Here is a 14,794-nt window from a genome sequence, read left to right as displayed (position 1 = left end):
GGGCTGTCCATCTGAACATCCTCTGCAGACTCATCCTTTGGAAGTTCAGTAGCATCATGGGTGCTCTTTGGGAGCCCGTGGAGCCTGGGGTGGGGTCTAGCTGTCAGAGTGAGTCTTTGACATGGTCCCTTGGGTCTGTTCTAGCTTCGTCTACCTCCTGGCCTTCTGTGGTTGACTTCTCCATGCCTTCCTATCCATGATGGACTGTAACTCTCTGTCTTCCCTTAAGTGGCTCCTGTCAGGTATTCCTCACAGAGATGCAAAAATAGCTAACACGCGACGGAAATATCTGTCCATAGAGGGATGTGATACAGCGATGGCTTATGGGCATTCTGTCCTTTGAAGGGATTTTTGTTTTTATTTGTTATATTTAAGGATCTTCTTCCTAGCACTTACACCAGGTGGCTCACAACCACTGCAATTCTAATTCCAGGGGATCAGACTTCTATTCTGGCCTTTGTGACATAGATATATACACATAAATAAAAACTAAATATATTTAAGGATTTTGCAAAGTCCCATTTGCTTTTAAAAAGTCTCTTCCATCATTCACTTGATTGGTCGGTCAAAATGTGTTCCTTGTGTGAACCCCATCAGAAGGCAGAAAGGAACTCATGGTCCGAGATGCTTATGCCCCAAAATAATAGTGTTTTATGTGTTTCAAGAGCATTTTTAATTATCCTAAAACCTTGTTTTCATAGCATTGAGAGAAGCCTTTATTAGCATCCCCATTTCACAGACTGGTTAGTTGGTGGGAAAAACTGTTATAACCCACTCCACCCCAGCTTTTCTTTTTTCCCATTGAACCACAAGGGGTCACTGTGCAGCATCCCTGAGCAGGCGTCCAGGTTTTCACACTGGACCACAAGGGGGCACTGTGTGCAGTATCCTTGAGCGGGCACCCAGAGAAGATGGCTTCAGATGAGCGAAATGCACCAGAGAGCTCATTACTGCAGTGAAGGGGTGCTGTTCTTTGCAGTGGGAGGATAGCAACGAACTCTTGGGAGCCCCTTCCCAACAGTGACTCCCATCTGAAATGGTCCAACCGCCCACGTTCACTTTGATTGCAAACAGCAGAATGGGTGCTAATTTGTTTCCAGCATGTTTTTCTCTGCACAGGTCCCTACAAGTCCTGCCCCGGGTGTTCCTCACCGTGTCTTTTGTTCCCTTGCTTGTTGATTTTCTTTTGCAAACAGGACAATCGCTAAACCCAAACTCTCTTTTGTCGAATCTCAGGTCCTTGCCTGTGTGGACTGGGTGTCTAGGTAGGTAGGTGGAAGTCATTGCTTGAGGGTAAGGATATCTTTAGGTTGTTCACTTACGTTTTTTAGACTCTCCCAAAAACACTCTCGCCAGTTCTTTGCTTTGACGCTTGAACCTTGTGCAAGACTTGGAACTAAGTTGCGCCTCCGGCCAGTTCTATGCTCCCGTTGGAACCACTGTTCTCGGAAGTTTCAACCTCTTTCCTAGAACCTGAAGCCCCCAAGAGCTCAGATGTTCTCAAAGGCCACCTTTAGGCTGCTGGGTGGTGCCGGAGGCTCATAAACTGCCTTTGGGAATGACTGCTGGGAGGCGGGCGGCATCTCGTGTCTGCCCATACCCTGGCTGCCAGGCAGGGGAGGGAAAATGAAGGGTATGTTTCATTTAACATCATTCTTTGCTGACTCTGGAAAACTGTCTGTGAGAAGACAATGTAAGACACTCTTTCTGTCAGCTCAGATTGTCTTAATTATAGTACTTGAGAGAGGACTTACATAGACCACGCTTTGAGGCTCTGAAGTGATTTTTTTTTTCTATCCTCAAGACTGCAAAGGAATATCTTGCAAACACAGGTAATAGTAAATTCTATTTGCTGAATTTTCAGTTGCCTCCTCTATCCCCTGTGTTCTCGCCTCTGTTGGTTAAAATCCTTCCAAGGATGCTTGGTTCATATATTTTCTACAAACCAACCTTTCTTCTTTTGTTCCTTCCTTCTTCCTTCCTTTCCCTTCTCCTCCTCTTCTTTTCTTTTTCGTTTTGAAGTACAGCCTTGCATGTATCCCAGGAAGAGTGTCCTTGAACTCATGATCCCCTTGCTTCAGCTCCGGAGAGCTGGGATGGCAGGACTATACTCCCCGGCCCAGCTGCAGTTTGGAGTTTCTTTCTCAGTGTGCCCCCTTTCTTGTTTTGTGCCTGGCCTCTTGCTCAGTGCTAGACTAGGAGAGTTTATCAGTAAAGATTGCACCAATGTCTAGTGCAAAGGACATGCTGAGAGTTTGATGCACCCTGAAAGGACATAGCCCACTCTAGCATATGGCTCTGATAGCCTTACCCTTCTCCCCCATTCTCACTGCCTTACTAAAGACAATTAGATTACATTCCTAAAGCTAGCCAGAGCTCTATTCCCTTATTTGGCCACTTCCTCCTCCTGAGGCTGCCTACCAAAGTCTGCAACCAGAAGCCCATTTGGCTCACCTAATAAACATGCCCAATTAAAATCAAACCCCTCATCCTAACACGGGGAATCCCACTTTACCTTTATAAACCACCATTTGTCTATGGGCCATGTCTGTCTCCTCGCTATCCAGAGGCAGTGGTTTGTCCCCGAGGACAAATACCCCTGCCCCTTTCCCTGTCCCCTTCTCTCTAGTCCCTTATTTCCTTTATCACCACATCCTGGCCCATCCTAACATGGTTCTCCCCTTCTGGTCGTCTGTTATCCATCTGCCTTGTGGCTGCGTGGGCAGAAGAAAAGTTGCCCCCACCCCATGCTATCAATGCCTGGGGCAGGTGGGAGATCCGGCCCTGTGGCCCTACAAGTGGAGAGGCAACTCTGTTAGTGTAGGTGTGGGCAAGCCAGCTTCAAAGCTGTGAACATGGGATTGCTGTCCCCGTCTCTCATCTGTGAGACCAACCCTACAACTACCCAGACCCAGACACAGGGTTACGAATCGGCCCGTCCCAGCATCCACCCCATCTCTGATCTGCTGGAGCACATGAAGGAACCTGACCAGCAGATCCAAAGCTGCAGGATCTCCACAACACAGGCAGCAACAGGAAATCCAGGAGAGTCCTAGTGAGGACTCAGCATCAATCGTGTAGCAGAAACCAGAGTTCTTGAACCAGATCAGTGACTCTTTGCAGTGAACACTTGCAAATAAAGATGTATGGACAAAAGGATTTATGGCATGGCTCACTGGGTCACACTGCAGCTTCCATAAAGAGATTTTAATTCCCCCCCCTTCTCTTAAATTTTGTTTTATATGGGGTGCGGGTGCAGGGGCAGAGGACAGATGCAAAGGGATCCAGAAATGCATGGGATCAAAATACATGGTGTAAAAGACACAAAAAATAAAAGGAAAACAACAGTGACAACAGAAAAAACTAAAAACAAACAAACAATCCAAGCAAACCAAAACTATATCTGCAAGGTCATTTGCTGCCATTTCTGCCTGAGTCAGCAAGCAGCCCCTTTAACTTTTCTTCCTTGCTTAATAAAGGATCTCTGTGAAAACAGGTGTTTGGGTGTGGTTTGTGTGTAATCCGGGATCTGGAAGGCAGCCATGCTGCTTGGGAGTCTGCTTCACACCTCCTTCGATTGGTCTGTATCTACCCAGACATACACAATACCCTTCACCCGTTTCTTCATCTTCATCTTGACTCATATTTGATTTCCCGTGGCTTTCGTCTCCTACATCCCCAAAGCCCATCCCTTTCCTTTTAATTCTTCCTCTTTGGTTTTGTCCCCAAATATCTTACCTGCTTCAGGTAGCACCTACTCAATGAGCTCATGTCTGGACTCCTGAGATCCACCAGGTCCCTGCTGACCATTCTCGGAAATGTTTCCCAGCAGAAGCCTGACCTCATCTTGCTCCTGTTGAAAACTTTTCAGTTGGCTCTGGGACTAAAACTCAGATCCTCTGGGTAGTTTCCTAAGCCTGATACATTGTTGCCTGACTTTTTCCTAGGAGACTGAACAAACTCTGTTCAGCACAAACAGCACCAGTGACAGATGAGAGAAACCATTCCTCCCAAATCTAGCTTGAGTTTATCTGGGTCATGAACAGGAACCCGGGCGAGGAATTCTATTCAGGAGCATCCAAACTAGACCTTACCACTAACAAGTTCACCATGCATAGGGGCAACTCATCAAAACAGCACACTCTCCTGTGGGCAACTCCCTGAAGGGTCTCCCTCCCACAGAGACTGTTCACTGCCTGCACAATATTGGTGCTGGACCCCATCCCCCCTCTCTGAGTGGGAATGTTTCAATCGGGCTGAAATAGCTACACAACATTCCATCCCTTTCTCCAGCATTCCTCGCCCCATCCTGCTTCTACAACATTCCCTGGACCTTGGAGAAGGTCATAGAGATGTCTACCATTTCTTCCATTTATAGCTGATTGTTGGGCCATTAACCACACTGACCAGTTAGAAGTCTGCAATAGATATTTCCCACTGAAAAAAAGAAATCTTCTCTCTATGAGCTGGGTTGAGAGCAGCAGTAATCTTTGGGTATAAACACAAATATTTAGAATGAAATGAAACGGGCAGAATATAACTATTTAACAAACTAATAGCAGTAGCTTCACCTCTGGACTTTATAACCTTCCCACCACAGACTGACCCTCTCCTCCAGCATATAGTATTAGACACAGGTTTCCTTTGGGAAGGGGTTGGTTTCCCTTGTAACAGTTACAGGATTTATTTACCCTTATTTATGTATTGGGTATTTTTCCTACATGTGACCTGTGCACCATGATAATACAGTGCAGATTATACACAGAGGACAAAAGTGGGTGCTGGATCCTCTAGAACTGGAGTTATAGACAGCTGTGAGCTGCCATATGGGTGTGGGAATTGAACCCGGGTCCTCTGGAAAATCATTTAGAGCTCTTAACTGAGCTGAGCCATTGCTCCGGCCTCGAGAGTAAATATTGTTGAGTTTAAATTTGTGCAATTATATTTATGAGGCTTTTTCTATTTATGAAATTGTTATCTGCAAAAGTTCATAAAAGTTTCTCTTACATTTTCCCTAGAAGTCTGAAAGTTTTACATTTATGTCTCTATTCCGTGCAAGCTAATTTTTGTGCAAAGTGTAACATTTTTCTCTGTAGAGAGATTTGGTTGATTTGGCACTCTTTTCTCCCCATAGGCATTCCATCTACCCCACTGGAATACCTTATTTTTGTCAAAAATCATTTACTTGCTTTACGTATGGACAAAAAGATACAGGTGTTATGGTTGGATTTTGAAATTTCACCCACAGGTGTGCTTGTTTGAACACTTGATCGTCAGCGAGCAACACGATTTTGTAGGTTGGGGATACTTTGAGACAGATCCTGGAGTAGATGTGGGCCAGGTAGGTGCTAACCTAGCCTCACGTGCAGCCAGCAAGATGTGAGCAAGCCACGATGCAAGCAAGCCTCCACTGCCAGTAACCAAGGCAACATCCCTGTCTTCCCAGATGGACAGACTGACTTTACCCTTTAAACTGGGAGTCCAAAGAAAACTCTACTCCATTGTTTCTATAAGATGTTTTTGTGGCGATCACAAGAGAAGTAATTAATACACAAGTGTATTCAAATACTTTCTATGCCTCAGTGGTTAGGAATTCATGCGGTTAGGAATCTATTTTTTTTCTAGTTTGCTTGGAATCATTTTCTTTGTGCCTACCCCAGAATGAAAAAAACAAAGTCCACTGCTGAAACTACTCAAGCGGTCACACCTACAGAATAGAAACAGAAACCACCCCTTCCTCGCTAGGTGTGCGGGTGCTGTAGTCAAATGTGGTGGTGCACACCTTGAATCCCAGAACTCTGGAGGCAGAGACAGGCAGATCTCGGTGACTTCAAAGCCAGCCTGGTCTACATAAAGTCTCTGTAGACCAATTTGACTTTCTATACTCAGTGAGCCCAGATGGGTTGATACTTAATCCCATGATAAAGACAGACACATGGAAAAGAAACCCAATGACTAAAAAGGGAATGATCTAAAAATTTAATAGATTGTATATACAAGATGACAACAGGCAATACAAATTGGATAGTTTGGTTTTGACAATGTGGAATGTCATCACTCAGGTTAAGACAAGGCAGCCCTTTCCCAACAGATACACATCGTACAGTAAGAAGTCCAAGCAAACCCTTCCTGACTTTATCCAGTGGTTCCAATGCGCCATAAACCACTTCCTCCGCACACAGTGAACTGTGGTCCCACAGCTCAACTGTTCATCTTCTGGCAGCTCAGAGCTTTGAGAACTGCAGTTGTAGTTTGTTTTAAAAAGCACCATCTCTTTAAAAACTTCCTCTGATTAAAAAAAAAATTACACTGAGGTCACACATTCTTCCCAAGCCCCTCCCTGTGTTTGTAATTTGGTTGTTTAAAACAAGTAAGTCAAGACATACATAACACATGCTGGGTGGTGGTGGTGCATGCCTTTAATCCCAGTACTTGGAAGACAGAGGCAGGCGGATCTCTGTGAGTTCGAGGCCAGCCTGGTCTACAAGAGCTAGTTCCAAGAAACTCTGTCTCAAAAACCCAACCAACCAAACAAACAAACAAAAACACACAAGAAAACCAAAACAAAAATAGCATCAAAGAAAGACTTTTATAACAAACAAAAACACATCTCCAAATAGGCCAGAATGGAATAATTTTCACAGACAGAGACTACAAGAATCATACTTCTCGGCTTGGTCACAAAGAAATAGGCGAATAGTTCGTCTGTCCCTGGTGAGTCTGGTGGCACTGGTGCCTATGCTGTGTCCACACAGGACGTGTGAAGAGACAGACTGCAGGATCGGTGCTGTGACTAGCTGTCACATGGTGACATGCTATATCCACAAGGTCCATGGCCACAGGGGGTGTGTCGATCAGATACCTGCAGTTGTTCTGAGTGTTGGGTACACATAGGGAAGTTTTCAGAAGGGTGTAGGGTACACCAAGCAATGAGAGAACAGGAAAGGGCCTGGTGGCTCCACAGTCCAGTGGCTCAGGAGCTGCCATTTTCCTTTGGATAATGAAGGTAGAAACTCCTCAGAGAGACCTTTATTCAATGACTGGCAGTTGGAAACATCCCTTCTTTTTCTCTACAATCACAGTCTGATGTTATCTTCATGAATTCCCACTGCATTTTTTTTTTAATTCAACTCTAAAAGTACCTGTTAGAAAACCTAGTGGCTCAATCTCTCACAAATGCAGCCCCATGGAAACAATTGTTCTCTCTTTATTGTAGCTTTCTTGCTGAGTTGAAAGAGTACAGTCACAGCTGTGGACAGTCTCAGACCAGCACATGTGTCTTGCTTCTCTCTAGCTCTCGAAACATTGCGCCTTAGGTAACTTAGGTTAATGTATACTTTTTGAAACTCTCTCTGTCCCTCCTCCCCACTCTCTCTCTTGGCCTTTTCAACCAGAAAAGGGTCATTTACCATTGTGTTAAAGACAGTCAAGTTTGAAAATGTTTTAGATAACAACAAGTCATACCATGACTTGCTACGTGGGAGGTGAACACTTGGCAAATAGGACCATGAGCTCCAGATGGAGTGTGCCGGGCTCAGCTCACCACTGACACATGCCGAGCAATATGACATCCAACGGGTATAATTTTCTACAAAACCCAAACAACGCAGCATTAGGAGGTGCTTACTAAGGTGCTTCTTAGTTCATGTTTTTAATGGAATGTATCAGACACACATCTACAAACAAATATGGATACATAGGCATAGACAAACACGGACACATTTCTGTACAGCTTATGCTTTAGATACGTATATGTATATATAAGAACCACACAGGGGGAAAAAAGATTTCCCACTTCAGCTCCCTGAATTGATGAAACTCGACTAACTCACACACAACGTTAAAATATTTCATTTTCATATAAAATATCTACAAAAATAGATAACCTTTACAAAAACCAGATCGTATTTCCAGTTTTCCTTAGTAATTATTCCCTCAGTCCCTTCCGCCTCTTTTGCTTCTCAGAAGGTGGCCATTTCCAGCAAGGAACGCTTGAACAGCTGCGCGTTTCTGGACAGATCAGTTACCTGGTGCACCATCTCCTGCAGGGCCGTAGTGCTGGGGTAGTGGAGGGCGGCCATCTTGGTTGCCAACACTATCGTCTTGAGCTGTTCACAGAGCTGGTTGCTGGAGTTCCTGACTTTATTTCGAATGTCCGGGGCCGCCACCTGCCTCGTCAGAGTGTCTCCAATGAATACCAGTTTGTGTGCGCTGAGAATGACAAACTTGCTGTGTGCCACAAAGATCCGTGGGGGTTGGGCCGAGCTGACGCAGCTGAAGAGGGCGTCGATGGCGTTGAGGAGGGATATGAAGTGGGTCTCACATTGGTCGTAGTAGAAGCAAAGCAACTGCCTATCCTGAGCACTCACGCTGTTGTTTGTGGTTGGGAGGGTCTGGGAGGGCTTCCACTTGGACATGTCATTCTCCACGGGCTTGGTGATTTCTTGTTCCAACAGCTGGAACTGACTCAGCTGGAAAGAAGATAAGAGGCTTCGTTAGGGGAAAAACATGCATTGTAAAGGGAAAGAAATATGGCTGTGAAGTCAAAAGATGGCAGTTTCATCTTTAATAGATGCCAGCTCCTTAGGAGCTGTGTACTTAGCCAGGCTTGCTTCCTAAATCGTACAACACAGACCCTGGGAAGACGACCCCTAAGGGATCCTCCAACCTTGGGATAACACCATTTGTCTTTTTCTCCTTCAAATTGGAAGACAATGTTGGGTTTAAACCCCAGCCTCACCTTCTATGCCATTATGAGGGTTCAGTGAATTACTGTTATTCACAAAGTGCTTGAAATAGTGTTTGGTGAATTGCAGGCTCTGTGTGTAAATATTTCTTAAATGTTGAGAGAAGGCAAGGGAAAAGCAGATGCAGTGGCCTTTCTGTCAAAGGCATCACTGACAGTTTGCTACTTTCGGGGGAGGCCCTGCCTCTCTCTTCAAGATGGAAAATTCGTGAAGATTCTCTATTTCTCCTGTCCTCTCTGTCATTATGACCCTTTACTGCAGGAAAGTAATACAAATGTACACCTACTTAGGGAAAGGATACGAGGACATCCAAGCATTAATTGTTTATCATGCTATATGGCATGTGTGTGTTGGTCAGAGGACAATTTGTGACAGGTGGTTTCTAGGGATCAAGCTCAGGTCATCAGGTAGAAAGTTCTCGACACTGGGCCATTTCAATGGCTTGGGTATCCGCTTTTTTGATGCTCTCCTTTGCATCCCTAACTGGACTGTGGTTTCAAGCTGAAGTGATAATTTCTAGCTATTTTCCTAAAAATCCTGAGATCAGGACTCAGTTAATCTCTCACCCTGATTCAGAGCTGAGTTAGCACAGGGACAGCTCCATCCTGCTCCCCCCACCCCCAAGAAGGGCACAGTCAGTTTTGTATTGCACAGAATTTACTTTCTTCTTAGGAATTACTTTAGTGTGAGCTAGTTCCCTCCAGCTTGCTGTCTATCGGGCCCAATTGTTCATGTAAGCAGAGCAGATACAGGGTGGTGTTCCAACATTATTAGATAATAACAAATTTAATTTCAAATCACGTGTTCGTGGAGGGCAGTGCTTTCCCATTTTGTAGAGAAGGAACTGAAATTTTGGCCCATTACGTGATGTTCAAGTTGACACACCTGTTGCCTAGAAACAAGCGGTTGAACTCAGGTTTGCCAACAACATCTTGTCAGTTCGTGTTGAGATGTCGTGAAACAGCTCATCTGTTATGTCATTCCAGCCTAAAGAGTGTGTATCCTTAGTCCATCTCTCTCTGCTTTCATGTCCTTGGCATTCGTATCTGCCCTTGTGTGCTGTGCTCATTAAACTTTTGCGTGAACTGCCCTCTGCAGAACCCTTGGTGAATGGAATTGGACCTGTCTCACTAACGTCAGATCCTTCCCTTTGATCCTTAGACTGGACCATGAAAAACACAGGTAGAGGGATGGGGTTGAGGAGAGAGTTAGAATCCAACTCTTATAAGGAATTTGAGAACCACAAAAGGGTGTTGACCTAAGGAATTCCACATGAAATGCCATCTACAGAAAAAGCTTTGGAGCTAGGCACAATGGCACACACTGCAATCCCGGCACTCAAGAGGTTGAGAAACGAGAATATCAAGTTTGAGGCCAGCGTGGGCAACATAGGGAGACCTTACCTCAAAGTATAACATAACAAAGCAGAGTCCCATAGAAAGGGCTTTGGGAGTCCATTTGTGAGTTTTATAAAGTCAGACGGGACCCGAGTGAGGAGGCGACTAGAGAAAATGTTGAAGAGTAGAGGAGAGTGAAGCAGATATTGGAAGAGAACCAAGAGAAAACCAAGGGGAAACCATAGCCCTGTTCCTGTCAGTCCTGCCTGCATCTTTATCCTCCTGAACTCCCTCACTGTGGCCTCCACAGAAAACCAATTAGCTTGGGCCAGCTTGACTAGGACTTGTGTCTTGAGACCAAAGGCTTTAACTCAAGTAGTCCTAATGTGTAACGTATTAACAGGCAGAGCCTGAACAAACCCCATCATTTGGATACAATCCAGAAATACTCAACTGGAGTCACAGACCACAAGCCTTCACTTGGTTCTTATGTCCTATTATACCCCTGGGACTTCTTCATGCCGGCGAACAGGCAGACCCTCAACCTTTTGAGTTCTCCATTCCCTACTAAGTGGAGCTCTTTCCTCCATGGAAGAGCCCACTGTTTTTTTTTTTTTTTTTAATTTATTTATTTATTAAAGATTTCTGTCTCTTCCCCGCCACCGCCTCCCATTTCCCTCCCCCTCCCCCAATTAAGTCTCCCCCCAGCCCGAAAAGCAATCAGGGTTCCCTGTCCTGTGGGAAGTCCAAGGAACCCCCACCTCCATCCAGGTCTAGTAAGTTGAGCATCCAAACTGCCTAGGCTCCCACCAAGCCAGTGCGTGCAGTAGGATCAGAAACCCATTGCCATTGTTCTTGAGTTCTCAGTAGTCCTCATTGTCCGCTATGTTCAGAGAGTCTGGTTTTATCCCAGGCTTTTCCAGACCCAGGCCAGCTGGCCTTGGTGAGTTCCCGATAGAACATCCCCATTGTCTCAGTGTGTGGGTGCACCCCTCGCGGTCCTGAGTTCCATGCTCGTGCTCTCTCTCCTTCTGCTCCTGATTTGGACCTTGAGATTTCAGTCCTGTGCTCCAATTTGGGTCTCTGTCTCTGTCTCCTTTCATCGCTTGCTGAAGGTTAATATTCAGGAGGATGCCTATATGTTTTTCTTTGGGTTCTCCTTATTTAGCTTCTCTAGGATCATTAGAGCTCAATGTCCTTGGTTTATGGCTAGAAACCAAATATGAGTGAGTACATCCCATGTTCCTCTTTTTGGGTCTGGCTTACCTCACTCAGGATAGTGTTTTCTATTTCCATCCATTTGTATGCAAAATTCATGAAGTCCTTGTTTTTTATTGCTGAGTAGTACTCTAATATGTATAAATTCCATACTTTCTTCATCCAGAGCCCACTGTTTTGTTTGAACTTACCTGATGATGCTCCAGCTGGGCCTTGTTCTGCTTGATGATGTTCTCTTTCTCCAAGAGCTCCTTCTGCTGTCTCTCAAACTCCTCCTTGCCCTATTGTTTTCAACACAAATACAGTATTACTTCACCACCGGGAGTCACTTATGTGAACAGCGTCATTGACAAGAGCATTCAGACTCTCGTTATCCACTGACCATTTCCCTCATGTCCCACTAGACATTATAAACACTGACAGGGACTTCCAGAGTTACTGTGGAGACAGGCTTGAAAAGGAAAGCCTGTTTCCAAGGAGTCGGCCTTCATTGTTACTCCTAGCTGGAGACCTTCCCATGATCCTCTCTGCACTCTCGTCAGAAGCATTATTTTTCCATGGTTCTTTTTTAATGGGTTATAATGTGAACCCAAGCACTTTCAAACCAAGGTAAAAAAAATGGGTGCATATTTCACTTCCAATGTCTTTGACTCTCCTGTATCTCTCTACCTGTACTTAGTATCCGCCAGTGTACACCATCAGAAACCTAGTGAGATGAATGTTAAATGCCTTCATCTAAGCTAGGCCATTCCTCAGCATGAGATGAGGCTCAGTTGATCCCTTCTACTCTCTTGTGCCTGGGGGCTTTCAGTATTTAAGTTTTCAGCATAATCCATGACTCTCAATCAAATGGGAAAGAATGGCAGAATAAGACACTAAGTTAAATACTAAGTGCTACATTATGACAGAGGGTTTGAATTCTTCAAAGCAGACAGGGAAGTTTCCAGGATCCCAGGGCAATTGGGAACTAGCACAGTCTACACTTCTAGGAAGCAGTTGGCAGAGTTTAACATATGTAGGCCAAGCTGTTGGCCAATTGGCAAATGATCACAGACCCTCTAAATCTGATGGGGCTGTGCGTCTTTGTAAGCAGCAACACACACACACACACACACACACACAGAGTAGGCTTCAAGAGTTCCTTAGAAACTCTCTATGTACAGATATTTCTAATAGTTATTTTTCTTAACAGTGACATGTTTTAAAACTTTTCATTGCGATGGACTGTCCCATGGAACTGTGCCATGCACCAGTAGCGGCAGAACTGATGCCATGGCTAGTGGACCCACTGTTCCCCATTGATGGGTCCCCTCCAGTTTGCCTGGTGTGTATCAGTGAGATTTAATACAGCCCTTTGGAGTTAGTGCATTCTCGAAACAAAATTCAGGCCCAGGGAGGTTAAATGAAGTGGCTGTCCAATTTCCGTCCAACCTCACCCTTAATTTTCACAACACTTGGACTAGCACTCGGCAGGTTCTGCCCTTTGGCTGCCGAGCCCATGGACATCAGTCCTGGGCTCCCTGAATGTGAGTGTGTGTGGTTTACAGGAGTGGCTGCCTTACCTGTAGGTGGACATAATCATAGTCATCCATCCAGCTCCGCTCGGAACCATCACTGCTACCACAGTCTGGTGGCTGGTCCTTGCCTAGAGTGGGAGGCAATGGCTTATCGTGGACCTGGGCCTTGTAGTCACCGGGGCGCAGTGGCTGCATCTGGGACCCCGTAAGTGTGTACTCGCTTGAGTTCATGATGCTGTCGGGCCCATTTTTCAGGTGCGAACTGCCTGGAACTGCTCTAAAGAGAGTCTCCGCATAGGTGCTGATGGTGGTGGTGAGTTGCTTAGCATCATCTGGCACCGTCTTGGCTACCATCACAAACCGGTCCAGATCATCACATTTATTTTGGGGCTTATTGATAGCTAGGACATTCAGGGACCAGCTGCATTCATTCAAATCGTGGCTGGTTTGACTGAGAATCTGGTGGGAATCTTCTGCCCTCTGGAGTTCCCGCTTCATTTTGTTGTGAAGGACCAGTTCTGGGAGGCAGGAGGCATTGGCTAGAGCTCCCTTGGCAAAATGGAGGTATTCCCGTAGAAACAGCTCCACCTTGTCCACTGCTGTGCGGATCTCATTGATGTGTCTTTCCATGTACCCGTAACACCTCCAGTCCGTGGTGACGAGGGACATGAGGCCACAGACACCCATCTCCAGGGTCTGCTGGAGGCGATAGAGCTTCTCAATGGCCGTGTCTGGGTCCAGTAGGAGCCGTTTGTCCTGAGATGGGGAGGCTGACAATGAGGACTCCTTTGAGGAGGTGGAAGATGTGGACATGTTACTCCTGGTACTGCCAGTGCTGGAGAAGGAGAGTCGGTTGATCCCATCGACCACATCCCGAGAGCCTTTGGCGTCCGCTGGGTTGTGCAGAGGGACATCGTAAACACCATCTCTTTCCTCCAGATTTGCCTTTTCACTGGTTTCTGCTGGTACCTCCAGAAACTGAACTCCTCGGGGGACATCATAAGCATCACTTTGAGTGGCCCCAGACTGTCCTGGGTGAGAGGGTGGATGATGCACAGAAAGGCTCTGCTGTCTTCGCGCCATTGGTTCGGCTGCTCCTGAGGCGTCACAGGTGAATTTGGTGTGCAGGTCCTTCCCCGCTGTCTGGGTGCTGGTCGGAGGGATGTCATAAACCCCCTCAGGTCTCATGTCTGGCCTTCCATCTTGTTTCCTTGGAGAAGGAAAATCATATTCCTTTTCCCTAAGCCCCGCTTCATCTCGATAAGCTGATGGTGGAACAGCATAGATCTAGAAAGCAAAGAAAAGGCCAATTTATTGGTTCAGTCCGTGAAGATGTGATCCCGAGTCCACAGACCTCTTCCCTAGATCGTCTGCCTCCTCCCTCTCACCCTTTACTAATTTCAGTGGTTTCCCAGGCTGCAGTATGATCCTTAGAGGATGTGTGCCTGCATCCTGGCACACAGCATCCATTACCATTCTCAGTGGTGACTGGCTTCAGTGTAGAGCTCTAAGTTCTCACCGCCGGGTTGCGGGTCTCAGGTTTCCAACCATTTACTGACTGTCCCACCTAAGTTGACCCATGGTGAGAGGCAGAGGGCATGATACATAGCACTGAGGGATCTGAGTTCTCTTCTTAACCATCAGACAGATCATTTGTGGAGGTGCCCGAGTCGCCTTACTGTTCAGAGGCACAGTTCCCTATCTAACTGTATTCAAAGTGTGGGTACTCTCCGAGATCAACAGAAGACAAAATGAGCTACCTCGTATGTGTGAAGTGAGGAGGATGTAGATGAGCAGTTCTCAACCTGTGGATCGAGACCCCTTCGGGCAGTCAAACGACCCTTTTAGAGGGGTCACACATCAGATATACTGCATATTGCAATTCACAACAGTAGCAAAGTTACAGTTATGAAGTAGTAATAGAAACAGTTTTATGGTTGGGGGTCACCACAGCATGAGGAACTTTATTAAGGGG

The 14,794-nt window shown here is 45.9% G+C and overlaps 1 protein-coding gene across 3 annotated transcripts in view; it reads right to left on the bottom strand.

The window, feature by feature from the left end:
- Window positions 1–5,964: 5,964 nt before the first annotated feature.
- The window catches only part of Nedd9 (neural precursor cell expressed, developmentally down-regulated 9), a 175,505-nt gene continuing 166,675 nt past the window's right edge, over window positions 5,965–14,794 (bottom strand). For all 3 annotated transcript variants that reach the window (XM_075969834.1, XM_075969831.1, XM_075969833.1), the window contains 3 exons: window positions 12,865–14,106; window positions 11,494–11,583; window positions 5,965–8,471 (listed from right to left, as the gene is read on the bottom strand). In XM_075969834.1, the coding sequence (XP_075825949.1) occupies window positions 7,962–8,471; window positions 11,494–11,583; window positions 12,865–14,106 (1,842 nt within the window). In that variant the 3' untranslated portion in view covers window positions 5,965–7,961. The remainder of the gene's footprint in view (window positions 8,472–11,493; window positions 11,584–12,864; window positions 14,107–14,794) is intronic.

The sequence above is a fragment of the Microtus pennsylvanicus genome, chromosome 4 (assembly GCF_037038515.1).
Source record: "Microtus pennsylvanicus isolate mMicPen1 chromosome 4, mMicPen1.hap1, whole genome shotgun sequence".
NCBI lineage: Eukaryota > Metazoa > Chordata > Mammalia > Rodentia > Cricetidae > Microtus > Microtus pennsylvanicus.
Note: the sequence above shows the minus strand (reverse complement) of the source record. Positions and strands in the feature narration are given on the sequence as shown.